This window comes from Vombatus ursinus, unplaced genomic scaffold, assembly GCF_900497805.2.
Source record: "Vombatus ursinus unplaced genomic scaffold, bare-nosed wombat genome assembly UNPS02014797.1, whole genome shotgun sequence".
Taxonomy (NCBI): Eukaryota; Metazoa; Chordata; class Mammalia; order Diprotodontia; family Vombatidae; genus Vombatus; species Vombatus ursinus.
In genome coordinates this window covers 3604584-3623804 of record NW_020954575.1, presented here as the reverse complement: position 1 = coordinate 3623804, position 19221 = coordinate 3604584, and the positions used below count along the sequence as shown (strand labels likewise).

The window sequence follows — 19221 nt, the reverse complement described above, 5'->3', positions numbered from 1 at the left end:
TCATGTTCTCATCAAGCTAATAAATGATAATTATTCTTCCTTTCAAGTTGTGAATCACCATAGTATAGAAAAGTTCATTGTGAATGGACAAAAACTAGTGTTTAAGTTCTGTTTTAATTATTTTTTATTCTGAACATATGTTTCTCAATGTATCTTTACCTGCCCCTCATCTATTACCTGTAACAAAGAAAAAAACTAGTTCAGCAAAGCTAGCCAGTAATATTGTTCGAGTCTGACATTGTATGTATTTCTGTATTTATAGTTTCCTAGCTACCTCCCCATTATACCCTCCATCTCTTTAAAAAAAAAAAAAAAGTCTAGCATTTAACTCTCAACAGCCATTTTAAAAAACAGATTAAGTTTAGATTCCTTATACCAGGGATTGACAAACCAAATCTCACTAAGTTCTGCTCATTCCTGTTTTTGTATGGACTACAAGCTAAGAATGGTTTTTAATTTTTTAAATAAAGCTTTATTGTATTTAAATATTTAAAAATCATTCTTGGGTCACGCTGCCTTAGACTGTTACATCTCTGGAAAATTAGTGAAATATAGACATAAGCAATTGGCATAACAAAAGAAATTATAAAAAGATAACTTGGGAAATTAAGGTAAGGTGCATAGTACCTTTCTTTTTATTTTTGCGCTTTTTTTTTTTTGGTGAGGCGATCGGAGTTAAGTGACTTGCCCAGGGTCACACAGCTAGTAAGCATCTGAGGCCAGTTTTGAGCTCAGGTCCTGAATCCAGGACTGGTGCTCTTTCTACTGTGACACCTAGCTGCCCCTCATGGTACCTTTCTTTCAGTAGAACAGGGAAAATTTTTTTTGTGCATGAAATTAAAAAAAATTTGAATAACTGTTTCAATAAGTTGGTTTCCTTTCTAATCTTATGTATTTATTCGGTGCATTTAAAAACATTATTCTGAGATGGGGCTCATAAGACAAAATAGGTTAAGAACTCCTCCACTAAAGTATATGCTTTTTGCTTTTAGTTATCAAATATTTTCACATTTGTACTAATGGTTTAAACTGTTAAATGAGATGAAGCAGACTTTAGCTTTTCATTCTTTAAAAGATATGGTCCACTTTGGGACACAATTAACTATGGGTTTAGCTCTTAACCATTTCAGTTTAGGCTTATATTAACATCATTTCAGAGTGCTTGACTGTCTGTATATTTCTTGTGATTTTTTTTCTTTAATTTAAAAAAAAATTTTTTGGTTACTCCAGAACAGACAGCAAGGGTATTTACAAAGAAGATTCCTGGCTTTACACTTTGAACAGAGTACTAAAGGGTGATACAGAGGAGTTTTGTGTTGGTTCTTTAAATGACTTGCTACTCTAAGAACATACATAGCAGACCAAGGAGGCTAAGCCAAATACTTGTTTAAAAAAAAGAAAAACGCTCTTGTTTTAAATCCATTGATAATTATTATCATAGGAATGGTGACTCCACTAAAGTTTACATTTTATACTATTTATAGCTAAGAAGAATTGATTAAAATGTATAAATCGGCTCAGGAAATACTTAAATACTACTCAGAATATTTTTATGAAGATTTTAAAAGCATTGTGTTTACAGAAGCAAATATGCTATGTATACATCATTCTCTATTGAGACAATTTCTTTAAATTTTAACTATTAGCAATTTCTATTCTTTGTACTGGAAGGTAACCAGATTGCTCCATAATCAAAATATTTTTTCCTTAATTCAAAGCAACCTCCTTCCTCTCCTCCTCAAATACTGCAAAATAGAAGTTAGCATACTTCTCAGTTTGGGATCAGAGTTGCCACAGATGAGTGTCCTAACCTGAAACACTATTACCACTTAGTTCAAACTTACATCTGAAGCATACATTTAAGATTACTTTAGAGATTACACTCTTTTTCTCATCCTACCTTTATAGAGATTCTTTTCATAATTACTTTGCTTGCTCTTTATCTTCCTGACTAATGTGGATGTTGTCAGAGAGTTTATCCTTGGCCTTCTTTTTTCTCTCCTTTTTGTCTCACTTTATTACCACATGTGCAAATGGCCCCCAAATCTATTTCTGTAGTCCTGGTCTTATTTCCACCTAGTTGTTCCATGAAATTATCTTCCCCTTTAACTTATTCTAATGACATGATTTTTTCTTTCTGTCATTTCTGCACCTTCATTCACCCTTGTCTCCCATGATTGGAACTTTGGATTTATCTTTAACTCTTCTGCTTCCATTACCTCTTATCCAGTAAGTTACCAAGTCCTATTGGCTCTGCCTCAGTAATGTGTCCCACATCTTTCCCTACAAACCTTCTCTATAGTACAGGTCTTTATGTACTATTGCAACAGATTTTCTTTTTAAAGAGGGAAAAGAGAAAGTGTTATTTATATTAGTCATTTCAACACTCTACCCCCATTGAACCTTCTTTTTTAACAAGAAAAAAAATTTATAAAAATACCAAATAGAGTGACTTCGTTTAATAACATAAGAAGTATTCTAATCTAGTAGTCCCCTACCTCTATTCCATGATGGTTAGATTTCATTATCTCTTCTTCAGGCCCTTTATTGCTTTTTTCCATGACAAAGTTCCTCTTTTAGGGGCAGCTTGGTGATGCAGTGGATAGAGCTCTGGGAGTCAGGAGGATGGACCTGAGTTCAAATATGTCCTCAGACACTTGACATTTACTAGCTGTGTGACTCTGGGCAAGTCACTTAACCCCAATTTCCTCCCCCCCCCAAAAAAAACACACACAAAGAAGCTTCCCTTTTAGTGATCTTTTTTACTTACTTTGCTATTGTCATTATGCATATTCTTTTTGTTGTTGTTGTTGGTTGTTTGTTTGTTTGTTTTGTTTTGGTAAGGCAATTGGGGTTGAGTGACTTGCCCACAGTCACACAGCTAGGAAATACTATGTGTTTGAGGCCATATTTGAACTGATCCTCCTGACTCCAGGGTCGGTGCTCTATGCACTGTGTCACCTAGCTGCCTCAATGCATATTCTTTTGACTGATTATTTACTCAATGTGAGTTGGTAAAGATCTTTTGAATTTTCTCTGAATTTTTATTATTTCTTACTATACAGCAATGCTTCATTATGTTAATTAGCTATGTTTTTTTTTTTTTTTCCTGAAATTCCCTAGTGGTGTTGTTCATTTGTTTCAGTTGTGTCCAACTTTTTGAGATCCCATTTGGGGTTTTCTTAGCAAAGATACTGTAGTGGTTTGCCATTTCCTTTTCCAGCTCATTTGACAGATAAGGACCCTGAGGCAAACAGGGTTAAATGATTTGCCCAGGGTCATATAGCTAGTAAATATCTGAGGCCAAATTTGAATTCAGGAAGGTGAGTCTATCTGACTACAAGCCTGGTATCTATCCACTGAGCCACCTAGCTAACTGATTCCCCAGTAGTTGGGCATAGTTGTCGTAGTGCCCATCTACTCTAATCCATACACAAAAGCAATCCTCATTGTAACATAACCAACAAGTTGTCATCCAGCCACTGCTTTAAGACCTTCAAGGAGGGAGATCCCGCCATTGGTTGAGACAGCCCATTCTACCTTTGGATAGCTCTTAATTGTTGGTTAGATTTTCCTGACAATAAGCCTAAATCAACTTCTTTGTAACTTTTACCATTTGTTCCTGGTTCTGGCCTCTGGAGTCAAATAGAAGAAGTTAATCATCTATATGACAGTCCTTTAACTGCAGGAAGATGGCTGTTATGTGTCATCTCTCTCACGCCCTGCCCCTGGGTCTTCCTTTTCTTTTCTAGGCTAAATATGCCCAGTTTCTCCAACTGATTCTCATATAATATGGACTCAAAGTTATTCACTATTCTAGTTGCTCTCCTTCTTCTTATCCATAGTCTTGGTAAACTTTGACACTGAACATAGTACTCTAGATAAGGTCTGACTAGGACAGAATCCAATGGAGACTATGCCTGTCCATACCATCCATTAATATCCCCTCTCTCCTCCCATGTCACACTGCTGATTCATTAACTTTGTAGTCCTCTAAAACCCCCAGATTTTTTTTCAAAACAGCTGCTGTCTAACTATACCTGCCTCATATCATACTTATGAAGTTGATTTTTTTTGTACCTAAGTATAAGATTTTACATTTATCCCTATTGAGTTTTATCTTAGTATTTTTAGCCTAATAACTCTAGCCTGTCAAGATCCTTTTGGTTCCTGCCTCTTGTCTTTCAATATGTTAACTGTGCCTTTTAGATTTGTGTCATCTTCATATATGATGAGAATGTCATCTATTCCTTTGTCCAAATTTTTGATAAAAATGTCAAACAGCACAAGGTAAAGCACAGATCCTTGGAAAACTCCACTTAAGAGACCTCCTGTTACATTGACAGTGAACCATAAACTATTCTTTCAATCTCGCCTACCATCAAGGGCCCTCACTCTCCCTTACCCTTCCAATTATTTGCTAGAAGGTGCTGTTTATACATTGGTAATAGAACATTTATTAAACACTTAATAAATTCTAGGCACTCTTGAGTGCTGGGAATACAAATGCAAGCAAAAAGACAGTTCCTACCCTCAGAGGATTTATATTCTAATGGAAGACAACTTATAAAAGGAAAGTGGAGGGTTATAGGAGGCAGGGAGGAGAAATGTCAATTAGTAAACATTTATTAAGCACCTACTTTAGGCCAGGTACTTTACTAAGCATTAGGAATACAAAGAAAGGTATTTAAGAGTTTTTGTGGGGCTCATAATCTAATGGGGGGAAAAGAACATTCAAATAACTGTGTAAACAAGCTATATATAGGATAAAAGGGAATTAATCAAGAGGGAAAGCACTAGAATTAAGGTAGACCTGAGACTTGTAGATGGTGGGATTCTAGCTGGGAGGGAAAGATAAGGAGAGAATTCCTGGCATGAGGAATGGGTAGTGAAATGCTTTTAGTAAAGAGATGGATTGAGAAAGATCTAGATGGCCAGTGTTGATGGCTTAAAGTGTGAGGTAGGGAAGGCTAAGGTGTTAGAAGATTGGGAATGTGGGAGGGGTGTACTGGTTATGAAGGGCTTTCAACACCAAACAAATGATTTTATATTTAATCCTAGAGGTGATAGGAAGACATGCAGGTAAGGAGGTGGTGTGAAAGGTAAAGGAAGGGGGCAGCTAGCTAGGTGTCGCAGTGGATAGAGTGCCGGCCCTGGAGTCAGGAGGACCTGAGTTTAAATATGGCCTCAGACACATAACGCTCACTAGCTGTGTGACTCTTAACCCCAATTGCCTCATATAAAAAAAAACAAAAAACGGTGAAGAAAGAGATGACATGGTCAGATATGTGCTTTAGGATGCTCACTTTGACAGCTGAGTGAAGGTTAGACTAGAGGGGTAGAGACATAGCAGGGAGACTAGCCAGCAGACCATTTTCATAATCCAGGCTTAAGGTGATGAGATCCTGCACCAGGGTGGTGGCAGTGTCAGAGGACAGAAACGGGAATATACCATAAAAATCCTACAAAGGTAAAATGGACAAGCCTTGCCTTCATATTAGATGTTAAGAGAGGAATTGATGATGCGTGGGTAATGGTGGTGCCTTTAACATTAGTCATAGGGAAGTTTGGAAGAATGAGGGGGGAAGATGAATTCAGTTTTGGACACGTGTTTAAGATGTCTAGGGGATGTCTACTAGGCAATTGGAGGTGGAAGTCAGGGGAGAGGTTAGGGCTAGATATGTAGATTTGTGAATCATCTGTATAGAGATGATAATTGAATTCCTGGTAGCTAATGAGATCAACAAGTAAAATAGTATGAAAGGAGAAGAGAAGAGGTCCCAGGTCAGAATCCTGACCATGGGACATGTCCCATGGTTAATGGTTGTGACAGACTGAGAGTAATGAGATAGGAGAACCAGGAGAGGGTAGTGTTATGAAAATCTAGAGAGAAGAGGGAATTAAGGAAAGATTGATTGACAGTGTCAGAGACCCAAGAGAGTTCAAGAAGGATGAAGACTGAGAAAAGGCCATTGGATTTGACAATTAAGAGATCATGTCAGACACGAGAGCAGTTTTGGTGGAACAATGTGGTGGAATCATACTGTAGACAGTTAAGAGAGTATGAGGAAAGGAAGCACTTGGCCTTTTTCAAGGAGCTAAGCCACAAAAGGCAAGAAAGATGGGAAAATAGTGGAGATGAAATCAAGTAAGTTTCTTGAGGATGGGGAGAAATGTATATGTTTGTAGGCAATAGTGAAGCAGCTAATATACTTGGAGAGATTGAAGATAATTGAGAGAGTGGGGATGATAGAGGGGACGATATGCTGGAGAAGCCAGATAGAATGGATTCGCTTATGCAAATTAGAGGAGTTAACCTTGGTAAGAAGGGCCACCTGCCACCTCTTCATGTGAGATGGGTGAAGGAGGAAATGGTGGCAGAAAGCATGGTGAGTACAATAGTGAATTAATTAAGGAGGTATAAAAGGATTATCTTGTAGCAGTGAGGGCCCTAGATTTGTCCAGAGTCAGGAGTGGAACCAAGAGAGAAATGAGCATAGATGGCCTACACACTTCATGAAATGGTGATTCTATCCCAGGGCCCCACCAATCAGAGACAAGAACTCAAGAGTGGAGGCATCTTCAGGGTGAGAAAGCTGCTGATGATTGAGGGGAAAGCCTCCAGTCAGGAGAGAACTAAACATGGATGGTCTAGGCCCTTCATGAAATGATGGTTTCAGCTATGAATATTGGTATATATTAGGCTTTTCTTTCTTTCTTTTTTTTTTTTAAACTTCCTTAAGGTATTTGCTTAGAAGTAGAATTGCCGGAATAAAGACAGTTTAGTGGTTTTTCTTACATGATTCTAAATTGAAATCCAGAACAATTGAACCATTTCATAGCTCCATCAGCAGTATATTCTTGTTCTTGTTGGCTCAGGGTCCCTCCAATATTCTCAATTTTTGTAATCTTTCTCAGTTTGGATGTGGGAGGTAATTTGCATTTCTCTTATTAGTGATTTGGGGTATGTTTTAATGTTGTTTGTAGTTTGTAATTTTTTTAAATGATCATACTCCTTAGCCTCTTATTAATTAGAGACTGGATTTTGTGGAAATAGCTTCTTTTGTGGGGGGGGGGGGCAAGGAGTTTGGGGTTAAGTGACTTATCCAGGCTCACACAGCTAGTAAAGTGTTAAGTGTCTGGTCTGACACCAGAGATGAATTCAGGTCTTCCTGACTTCAGGGCCGGTGCTCTATCCACTGCGCCACCTAGCTGCCCCTTGGAAATAGCTTTTTGATAGTCTTTCTACCTCCACACTCTTCCCCTATCCAGTGTAGCCTACATGTGTATGCTAGAATAATTGCTTTTAATGCATTGATTTGATTTATGTGGCTCCCTGTTGCCTATCAAGTTGAAATTCCTCCGTCTGTCATTCAAGACCTTCCTACTTTGTCACCACCCTATAGTTCAAGACTATATTTTCCCCCCTCCAAGTACTCAGTGCTTCAACTACATTGTATTGCTAATTTGCTCTTTGTTTTCCTACCTTCATGCATTTGTTTATGCTGAATTCTATTAGAATGTCCTCTATCCCACACTTATTAAATCCCTACCAACCCTATAAAAACCCTATTCAAATTCTACCCTCCTCCATGTAGTCTTCCTTATTACTTCCTTTGATAAAAGATTTCCTCCTCATACCTCATAAAAATAGTCTTTTGCTTTCTAACTCTCTAATGTACTGGCCATGTAATTTTATAGTGTGTTAGTTATTTATATTTGTGTCAATCTCATCCATTTGGACTATAAGCCACATGAAAACAGGGAATGCATCCTATTTAAAGTTTGTGTCTTCACTGTCACCTCACAGACTATACTGGTTAGGTGCTTAGTAAATGTTTAACAAATAAAACAAACATTTTGTGTTGAGCAGGCTTTCATTTTGAATTATTACTGACCTGAAATCGCACTGAATAAAACTTTCATGTAAATTTTTTAATAGCCTGGCTCTAAAAAAACACTGAATGGCTCAGACGAGAAATCTAATTGCAAGGAGTCAAAGGCAGGAAATTTGGATCCACTATCATGCATAAGTAAGTTTCCTAAATAATTTGTTGTATTTTTAAGTACATGAAATCTCAAGTTGGTACTTTTAATTTTAAACATTCTCTTGATGTCTATTTTATATCAAATATGTGTTTCTGATAGGCACTGCAGATCTTCATAAGATGTATCCAACGCCACCGTCATTGGAACAACATATTATGGGATTTTCCCCAATGAATATGAACAGCAAAGAATATGGTAGTATGGATACTACACCTGGAGGAACTATCTTAGATGGGAATAGTTCCAGTATAGGAGCCCAATTCAAAATTGAGGTTGATGAAGGATTCTGCAGTCCCAAACCTTCTGAAATTAAGGTAAATTTATAAATGAGTTTATGCAAGAGAAATTTTCATAAATACTTACAGTCTTATAGTTAACAGTATTAACTTTTGGCATTGATTGTACTTTTTTCCTCCCAAATTTATTGTTAATAGAATTGTAATTGTAGAATTTCTTTGTTAGAAAATGACTGGATTGAGATTAATAAACCATTATTTGTGATTTTTTAAAATTTAATTTAAAAAATTTTTAATTTCTACTTAAAATTTACTGAGTACTTGACTACCTCTCTTTGAAGTTAGGAAATTAAGACATTGTAAGTTTGAATTTTTATCTTATAGGATTTTTCATATGTCTATAAACTGGAAAATTGTCAAGCTCTGGTGGGATGTTCCATGTTTGCGCCTCTAAAAACACTCCCTAGCCAGTGTTTGCCTCCTATCAAGCTTCCAGAAGAGTGCATTTATCGGCAAAGTTGGACTGTTGGGAAGTTAGAGTTGCTTCCTCCAGGGCCCACCATGCCTTTCATCAAAGAGGGGTATGATTTATATCCATGTGTTGTCTAAAATTGAGTTTTGAGAGAAATGCTTTGTGTGTGACTTTAAAAGGACTCTAACTCCTCCCAAGTCTTTCAAGTTTTGAATTTCTGTTTGCAGTAGCAAAAATTGATGATGTATTAAAACACTGAAAAAACAGTATGACATAGGGCATTTATTTCTTCCAAAACATCTTTCTCAGCATGCCCAAATTAATGGTGTATTTTGATTCACTGCCTTATATCTTTAGTGATGAGAATCATCTAATATTTTTTTTAATAGTAATCGTTATTGCTTCTTGAATCATACAGTCCTATTATAACTGTACAAGTTTCATATTTGAGACATTTGTAGGTGTTTTGGATAGGATTGTATGTAAGACAGCTAGATGGTGCAATTCTTGGGTTCAGATCATGCCTTAGATACTTATTAGTTGTGTGACTTTGGGTGAGTCACTTAATCTCTTTCACTTGTTGCTTCATATTTAAAATGAGGGGTCTAGACTTAATGCCATCATAAATCTACAATTCTGTGAATGCTACTACTCATTACATTACAGTTGTGTATGCTTCAAGTATTTTGACCAGTCCTTTCCAAATATTTTGTGTGAGGGTGAAATGTTAACCTTTTTTCCGAAACGAGTGTTAACAATTTTTATAACTGTGTAGACTGGGTACTATAGGGTACTATATAGTACAATTTGTACTAGTTAATCCATGTTTTTCAAATAATTATGAAATATTTTGCTATTCTAATTTCATTTTCTTTTTTTTCTTTTTTTTTTGCATATTTCTGTATGAATTTCTCATCTGGGGAATGTTAGTGATGGAAGTACATTGGATCAGGAATATGGCCCTGCTTATACTCCTCAAACTCATACTCCTTTTGGGATGCCCCCAAGCAGTGCACCTCCTAGTAATAGTGGAGCAGGGATTCTTCCTTCTCCCTCCACCCCTAGATTTCCAACTCCACGAACACCAAGGACACCTCGTACACCTCGTGGAGCTGGTGGGCCTGCCAGTGCTCAAGGCTCAGTCAAATATGAGAATTCAGACTTGTATTCACCAGCTTCCACCCCATCAACATGTAGACCCCTAAATTCTGTTGAGCCTGCAACTGTTCCATCCATCCCTGAAGCACATAGTCTTTATGTAAACCTCATTCTTTCAGAGTCAGTAATGAATTTATACAAAGACTGTAATTTTGACAGTTGCTGTATCTGTGTCTGCAACATGAACATCAAAGGTGCTGATGTTGGAGTTTACATTCCAGATCCAACACAGGAAGCACAGTATAGGTGTACCTGTGGCTTCAGTGCTGTCATGAACAGAAAATTTGGAAACAGCTCTGGATTGTTTCTTGAAGATGAACTAGATATCATAGGACGTAACACTGAATGTGGTAAAGAAGCAGAGAAACGTTTTGAAGCTCTCAGGGCTACCTCTGTTGAACATGTCAATGGAGGACTGAAAGAACCTGAAAAATTACCTGATGAGTTAATATTATTGCTACAAGATCAGTGCACTAATTTATTTTCACCATTTGGAGCAGCAGACCAAGATCCTATTCCCAAAATTGGTGTAATTAGCAGCTCGGTACGTGTTGAAGAACGGGATTGTTGCAATGACTGCTACCTTGCATTAGAACATGGACGTCAGTTCATGGATAATATGTCAGGAGGAAAAGTTGATGAAACCCTTGTGAAAACTACATGTTTACATCCCTGGGCCAAAAGAAATGGTAAGTGTGCTAACTTAATATTTTATTTGTTTTTGTTTTTTTTAACTTTTTTCCTTCCATATATCTGTTTATTGTTCCCAGTATTTATTTACTAAGAAATGTAGAGTTTCCTATATAGCTAGCACATCTCTCTAAATGAGAAATTATGGTGTGTACTACTTTAAAATTTTCAGGGAAATTCAGACTGGCTTTTATTATTAGGTACCTCTTACAAGACAAGTCCAGTGCCTTGAGTTCCTCGTCATATGAAGAAGGAATTGGGAATGATCAGCCTGATAGCTGATAACATTTCAAGTATTTGAAAGGCTGTTGGGTAGGGAAAGGATTAAACTTGTTCTGTAGGGGCAGAACTGGAAACAATTGGTGGAAGCTGCAATTAGGCCAATTTATGCAATATGTCAGGGAATACTTCTAGTGGTGAGAGCTGCCCCACAGTGGAATGAGCTGCTTCAAGAGGTGGTAGGTTTTGTCCTCCTAGGAAGTCTCTGATCATAAAGCTGGATGACCACATGTTGGGTATGTTGTGATGGGGATTCCTTTTGCATATGAATTGCTCTAGATGAACACTAAGGTCCCACTACTTAAATAATGTGATTCTGTGCTTATTATTAGCAGTCAATCCATCTGTAGCTGCATGTTACCAATTTTCACAAAATCATGAAGGAAATAATTCTGTCCATAGGCTGGTACACTTGGCTCAGGGTAGATTACTTTATGATATTTTCAGTAGAAATAAAGATATTCAGAAGAGTGAATTTGGAGGCTGGGGGGGGGAGGGGAGATGGGTTCTGTTTTAAATATATAATGTCCAATCAACAGTTTTTAATGCTGAAGTGAGGCTCAGGAAAGAAACTTTTTCAATCAGTCATTATGCCCTAATTATGTGCCAGGCACTGTGCTAAGCATTGGAGAAAAGAAACAGGCAGAGACCAAAAAAAAAAAAGGAAAAGGAAAAAACAACCCCTATCCTCTGGGTAGGAGCTCACAGTCTAATGAGGAAGACAATAAACAAATAAATGTGTGTAGACAAATTATATACAGGAAATATATACAAAATAATTAATTGAGGGGGAGACATTCGAATTGAGAGGGTTGAAAGGCTTCCCGTAGAAGATAGGATGTTGGCTGGGAATGATTGAGCAGTAAGTAGAGATGAGGAAGGAAAACATTCCAAGCATGGGGGACAACCAGAAAAAATCCGTGGAGCGGAGAGATGGAGTATCTTTTTTGTGGAAAATACCCAGGAGACCAGTGTCACTGGATTAAAGAATATATGGTGGGTGTAAAGTGTAAGAAGACTGGAAAGATGGAGAGGGAAGAGTAGGTTATAAAGGGCTTTGCATACCAGAATATTTTATATTTGATCCTAGAGATCATAGAAGCTACTGGATTTTTAGGATGTGGATGGCATGGTTCACTGTGCTTTAGGAAAATCACTTTGGTGGTTGAATGAAGGATGGATTAGAGTGGGCAGAGACTTGAGGTAAACAGACCCACCAGCAGGGCTTTTGTAGTAGTTTAGGTCTAAGATGATGAAGTACCAGAATGGAGGCAGCGTCAGAGGGGGAGAAACGTGTTCAAGAGATGTTGCAAAGGTGAGATCGATGGGCTTTGACAGCAGATTGAATTGGGGGTGGTAGTGAGAGGCAGTGAGGAGTCAAGAATGACACCTAGGGGGTCTAGGGGACTGGGAGGATGGTGTTGCCTTCTGTAGTAATAGGCAAGGTAGAGTGGGGGAGGACTTGGGAGGAAAGATAATGAGTTCAGTTTTGGATATGTTGAATATAAAGTGCCTGCTGGACATCTAGTTTGAGATGTCTGAAAGGAAGTTGGAGATTTGGGCCTGGAGGTCTGCAGAGAGATTAGGGCAGGATAGCTAGATTTGAGAAATTATTAGCATAGAGATGATAATGAAATATATAGGAGCTGATGAGATCACAGAGTAAAGTAGTGGGGAGAGAGAGAGAGAGAAGAACAACCCCTCGAATAGAGCCTTGTGGTTCATCCCCAATTTAGTGGGTGTGACCTGATTCTTTTCCAGCAAAGGAGACTGAGAAGAGGAGCAGTCTTTGACTGGATATATAGATCATTAAACTCATGAAAGCTTATGAGATAACTGAGAAGAAAATAGGGTCCCAGGACAGACTTTTTGGTATGTCCATAAGTAGGGATCATGTTGGGTATGATCATCCTGTAAAAGAGATTAAGGAGCAATGAAGACAGGCAGGAGGAGAACCACGAGAAAGTTGTGTCATCGATAGCAAATGTGGAGAGATTGTCTAGGACAAGAGGGTGGGCAACAGGGTTACATCCTCAGATCAATAAGGGTAAGGATTGAGGGTGGAGGGAGGAGTTTGATTTGATAATTAAGGCATCATTAGTAACTTTGGAGAAAGCATTTTTCATTTGAGCAATAGCTTACTGTTAAAATATGTTTCAGTAATTACTTTCAGGAATCACTTGTGATTAAGAGCTAGCATTTATTAAAAAAAAAAGACAGAAAAAGAAACTATTTCAAAATGTGGACCTTGAATTGTTTTGTCTTAAGTTGTTTTAGTTTTGCTAATTCAATGATTCCGAAGTCTTTATTTTTTAACAGTCTATTTTAAGTTGTTATGAAACTGTACATTTTAATTATAGTAATTTGCATTTGTAATTTCATTTGGAAGAGAGGTGTTGGCTTGCCATAGAGATTTAATCTCAGAAACATAATGACCTCCTGGAGGCCCCTGACACATGCCAGCTCTGTGACTTGAACTAGTCAGTCACTTACCCTCTCAGTGCTCTAGGCAACTCTCTAAAACCATAAATTGCAGAGAAGGTGTTGATCTGTATTGGTAGCGGGAATTTCCTTGACAGGCATTCCCTGCACCAAAGAAATCACAGATCTGGGCTCCCGCTCCCATCTTGCCAGGGCCCCCCCCCCCGAAAAAAGGATATATCATGAAATCAAAACAGAAGTAATATTGGAATTCATTGAGATAGGTAACTATTTTATGAGTCAGGTAATAAAAAATAGTTATTTTGTAGTTTTATTGTAAAGCATTTACTTAAAAACATAAATAGGACATGATAGGGAGGTCCTGGAATATTTTGGTAGGTAACAGATTTAAGTCGGAGTACCAGTGATACTGCTTTGAATGAGGGGATATTAAAACTAAAATGTGTGAGTGAAGGTAATATTAGGACAAAATCAGAAGGCAATTAACTGAGTTATGTAGGGGAGAAGAAGAATACAAGGGGAAGAATTGATTATATCATGGTTATGGAGGTGGGGAACTGAAATGGTATGGCAATGGTGGTGGAAATTTGCATTCTACAACTTCCTTGTAGCTAATGATTTTCGTATTTTATTCTTCCCTAACCATTGTTTTTTAAATAGTTGGGCAGGAGAGAAAGGGAACTGGGCAAAAGTATCGTTTCTTAATAGCTGACATAAAACTCTTTAAAATTTACAAAGCATACATTCTCATTTGATCCTAAATAGCTCTGGGAAAATAGTACCTTTGCCAGTTTTGCAGATGGGGAAACCGAGACTCAGGGATTTAGGAATTAAGTGACTTTCCCATAATTACATAGTTTGAGAGGTGGAATTCAAGACCATGTCTCTTCTAACTCCAAGTTAGCAACCTTTCCTTCTTAACGCATGTGATCAAAGTAATGAAATACTGACGGGCAGGTCACAAAAAGAGAAAAAGAAACAAGAGCATGGTAAGCCTATAGATAAACTAATCAGTAACTAAATAGCTGAATAAAAAATTTTTGACTTGAATGTTAGTAGTTTGAACAGGTCTATGAGGTATGTAGCTCTTTACCAGAGTTTCTAGAGTTAGCTATTTTTCATGATGATAGTGTAGAAAAATTACATCATAAGAGAATTCCAGATTCCAGGTTAGAGTTAATGTCTCTACCCTTGCCATATAGACCTTTTTTCACTAGAACTGTTTTATGAACAAGATTAATATAGAAATTCTGTGAGCAGTTTAATGTGTCTAAAAGACAGAGGAAAAGAAATTAATTTGATCAACAATTATGAAGTCGAAGAACAACTTGTTACAGTTCAATTTTATCAAATATCAGAATTACAGGAGTTGCTTTTTTGTTGTAGGTTCCTAGAAGAATTATCAGTCCAAATTTTTCCAGATAGTTCTATGCAGAAGCAGGCTCTCTATAAGTAGAAATTTACATATTCATGATAATGAATGATTCTTCTGGATTTAGCAACTTCATATTTTATTGATATCAAAGAGCTGAGATAGTTCTTATTTTTGTATCCTTCTTACAGCTGTAGATGTAAGCATGCAGTGTTCACAGGATATCCTTCGAATGCTCCTGTCCCTTCAGCCAGTACTTCAAGATGCCATTCAGAAAAAACGAACAGTGAGATCTTGGGGAGTCCAAGGTCCTCTTACTTGGCAACAGTTTCATAAAATGGCTGGCCGAGGCTCATATGGTAAATAACATGTATGGAATTATTGATTGACTAAGTGTCCTTAAATTACTGTGATCTTTTGTGAATGCCTTTATTTAAATTATTAATAAATTTTTAAAAATCTGTAGTGGCCACAGGTAAGTAACTTTACTTAATTTTTAGTTTTGTACACTGCTTCGTATTAATCTAAGTACAGAGTCAGATACACTTAGGTGTATGCTCTTAATGTACTTTTTTTTTTTTTTAAAGGAACTGACGAGTCCCCAGAACCACTGCCAATTCCCACGTTTTTGTTGGGATATGATTATGATTTTCTGGTGCTCTCTCCATTTGCCTTGCCTTATTGGGAGAGGCTGATGCTAGAACCCTATGGATCTCAAAGAGACATAGCATATGTTGTACTTTGTCCAGAGAATGAAGCCCTTCTGAATGGAGCAAAAACCTTTTTTAGAGATCTTACTGCAGTATATGAGGTATGTGTTCAAAGTGAGAGGTATGGGATTTTAAAATATCTTATATCTTTGTGCTATCTAAACCTCACCTACAAGGCAGGTGGCTCAGTTAAGATGTGGTGCTACTGGTGCCAAGGTGACCAGGTGTTCAATTTCTCACATGGGCCTCATCACACTCTGTGATCTAGTTTACTAGCCTACTTGCCATTTTGTACACATGACACTACATGTCCCACCTTCACATCTTTGCTCTGGCTAAACTGTGTGTTTAGAATACACTGTCATCTCATCTTTGCATCTTATAATTCCTGGTTTCGTTTAATAATTAGCTTAGTGAATTCCCTTCCTTTGTCCTCTCCTTCCATGCCCACCATCCCCTCCCCCACCCCCATTGCTAGTGCCCTCCCTGCTAAAACTGTTTTGCATTTATTCCTTATATTCATTTTGTTTATAGTATCTATATACTCATATGTATGTTATCTTTCCATTTAGACTGTACATTCTTTGAAGGAAAGAACTTGTTTCACCTTTGTCATTCCAACATTATCATGATGCCTGGTACTGTGCTTAACTGATTTCACACACTATACATTCCAACTAAACTGGCCTTCTTGCTGTTACCTGGACTTGATATTCTGTCTTCTGCTTCTTAGCAGTATTTAACTTTAAGCTTAAATTCAGGTTTCATGTCCTTGGGGAAATCTTTCATTCTCCTTTTAGTTATTAGTGTTCTCTCCTTAAGGTCGTCTTACATTAATCTGTGTAAATGTATCTCATGGTAGAAACTCCTTGAAATCAAGGACTGTTTTTCATTTATCTTTATGTCTGTAACATCTATCACAGTGCTTTTGTACTTTTTTGGGTTTTTTTTTTTTTTTTTTTTTTTGGTCAAGAACTGTGATATCATCAATATAGGATTGTTCTGCTAATGCACATTGACAACTCATTTGTAATTTATAGTCTTAGAGAATTGGCATGGTATACTCAAGTTAAGGAATTTATCTAAGTTCAAAATTCTAGTATGTGTCAGAGGTAAAAGGACTTGCAGCCTGATCTTCTAACTCCAAGGTCACTTTTCCATTCACTATTCTATTCCACCTTGTACATAATAGATATTTAATAAATTTTTGTTAAATTGAAAGAAACTGATCCATTGCACTCATAAACTTGAGCAGTTGACTTCAGATGTTTCATAGTTTACACAAAGTCTTCAGGGTAGAGTGGAATAGGTTTAATTATGACCTGCCATCATAACAGCTTGTAGCATATGTTGTATATGAAGAATAATAGTATATTACTTTATAACTGACAAATTGGCCTTATGTTTATATTTGGGAAAGGGATGAAGGTAATGTATATGAGAAAATACAGCCCTTAGTATTGTATTGTTATGGTTCTGGCCCTGGCTTGCTCTGTGGCCATAGGTAAGTCGCTGTGTCTCTTTGGACTCCAGGTTCCTAATTTGTAAAATAAAGGATATGTTTCAACCCTTAAATTAGAATTCTTTATTTTTCCTGACTTGCTTCTTTACCAATTATTTCAGGTATGCATCTTGTCACAGTTTGTGTGGATGAAGTTAAAGTTGGGGCAGGGAGGAGGGGAGTATTTGTGTACACATACATACAATACTAAAGGGCTGTATTTTCCTTATTTTAGTATATTTTTATTTACCTTAAATATACAGGGAATTTTTAAAAAAGACAATTTTTTAAAGAGCTTAAGCAAGATCTTCCAACTGATCATAAATTTCAAATGTACATGTAATGACCTGTATAGAGACAGTAAGAATTTCATTTATTTCAGTATCGATTTTTGTTCTTGATGTTATTTTGGCATTTTAGGATAATTTGGGGGAAGGGAGTCAATATCTGTGATTTTATCTGTGTAGAGAATTCTCTGTATAGAAAGTTTCCTCCAATCACGTGGATCAACAACTCTCCCACCATTTAGTTTCAGTTACCTAAGGCACTGGGAAGTTAAATGATTTTTCCATTGTCATGCAGCTAGTGTATGTTAGAGGGATGACTTAAAAACACTAGACTTCCTGACTCCAGGACCAGCCTTTTTATCTGCTGTATATCACATTGCCTCTCATATTAAGGTTAAATGTTCATTTTTGATGTCTAAATTTTTTTATTGCTCATCTATTTCTACACCTTACAGTTTTTTAATTATTATCAAATAATGTAGTATTGCAGGGTGGCTAGGTAGCACAGTGGCAAGAGTGCTGGGCCTGGAATTGGGATGACTCATCTTCCTGAGTTCAAATCTAGCCTCATAAACTTACTAGCTGTGTGATTCTGGGCCAGTCTGTTTGCCTCAGTTTCCTCATCTGTCAAATGTGCTGGAGAAGGAAATGGCAAACCACTCCAATATCTTTGCTGAGAAAATTCCAAGTGGCATCATGAAGAGTCAGACACAACTGAAATGACTGAACAACAAGTAGTATTGCTGTAATTAATTCCTTGCTGTTTCACTTTAATCAGTAATGTGTGGTATTTTAATTCTGAGTGAGAGAAAATATGAGTGTATCTAAAATTCCCAAGCTAGACCTCTAACAGCATGTATCATTTATTGCTAATCTTGGTGCCAAAGGCCTTTGGCTTCTCTTTAAAAGGTTCTAAGGGGATGGCTTTTCCTTATTTTTAACAAATGCTTTCAAAAAAACATGTATCTGTATATACTATGATGAATTCACTAGTTTTGTTCTCTTTGTGTAGTCTTGTCGATTAGGACAACATAGACCCATTTCACGATTGTTGACTGATGGGATTATGAGAGTTGGATCTACTGCTTCAAAGAAACTTTCAGAAAAGTTGGTAACTGAATGGTTTTCTCAGGCAGCTGATGGCAACAATGAAGCATTTTCTAAACTCAAGCTGTATGCACAAGTCTGCAGATACGACCTGGGTACTGAATTTATATTACTGCACAGGGGATAGTGGAAAGGGAATTATTTGGGAATTACAAACTATTCAAATATGTGACATGCATTCTTTGATTATTGGGCCTGAAAAACATGAAGGATTTTTACTTATAACTCAAGGTTAGTAACTTTATGAATGCATTGAAATCAGAGACTTGAGCTTGTACAACATCCTACAATTCATTGTTCACTCTAAGGATAGTACAAACTACATTAGTATCTTCTTATAGACTTCATCAACATAAAAATGAATTTTTTGTTTTTTTTCTTTCTTTAGTTTAGTAGCATTTTATTTTTCCAATTACATGTAAAGATAGTTTTTCAGCATTCACTTTTATAAGATTTTGAGTTCCAATCCCCCCTCCCCCCAAGACAGCAAGCATAAAAATGAATTTTTTAAAGGTGGCATGTTTACCTGACAGATATCCAAGAGACTTTAGAACTGAAACACGAAAGGACTTCATTAAAGGTGCTTTCGTTTATGAAGTTTTTATCAGTGACCTTAACCAGCCTTAAAGTGAGGCTACAGTTTAGTTATGTTACTCATGTGGCAAGCCTTGCTGAAAATTTGCTAGAAATTACTATGTATCTCTTAACATATTTCACCTAATGTTTGGTTCATCAGATCTTAGATTTAGACCTGGAAGGTCTTTGGAAACCATTGAGCCCAAGGTCAGACAGCTAATCACAGAATTTGAACGTAGGTCTCCCTGATTCCTCTCTCTCTGCTTTGCCACCTAGCTGCCCCAAGAAAAGTGCAGAAATACTGTATGTTACAGAAGGCAGTTGATTTGTTTTATCACCCAT

At 37.0% G+C, this 19221-nt stretch overlaps 1 protein-coding gene across 1 annotated transcript in view; it reads left to right on the top strand.

Annotated features, from left to right (window-relative positions):
- The window catches only part of MED13 (mediator complex subunit 13), a 92961-nt gene that overhangs the window by 56879 nt on the left and 16861 nt on the right, over positions 1 to 19221 (top strand). The window contains exons 13-19 of the mRNA XM_027870309.1: positions 7943 to 8033; positions 8149 to 8363; positions 8670 to 8866; positions 9688 to 10604; positions 14890 to 15057; positions 15286 to 15509; positions 18209 to 18398. Of these exons, the coding sequence (XP_027726110.1) occupies positions 7943 to 8033; positions 8149 to 8363; positions 8670 to 8866; positions 9688 to 10604; positions 14890 to 15057; positions 15286 to 15509; positions 18209 to 18398 (2002 nt within the window). The remainder of the gene's footprint in view (positions 1 to 7942; positions 8034 to 8148; positions 8364 to 8669; positions 8867 to 9687; positions 10605 to 14889; positions 15058 to 15285; positions 15510 to 18208; positions 18399 to 19221) is intronic.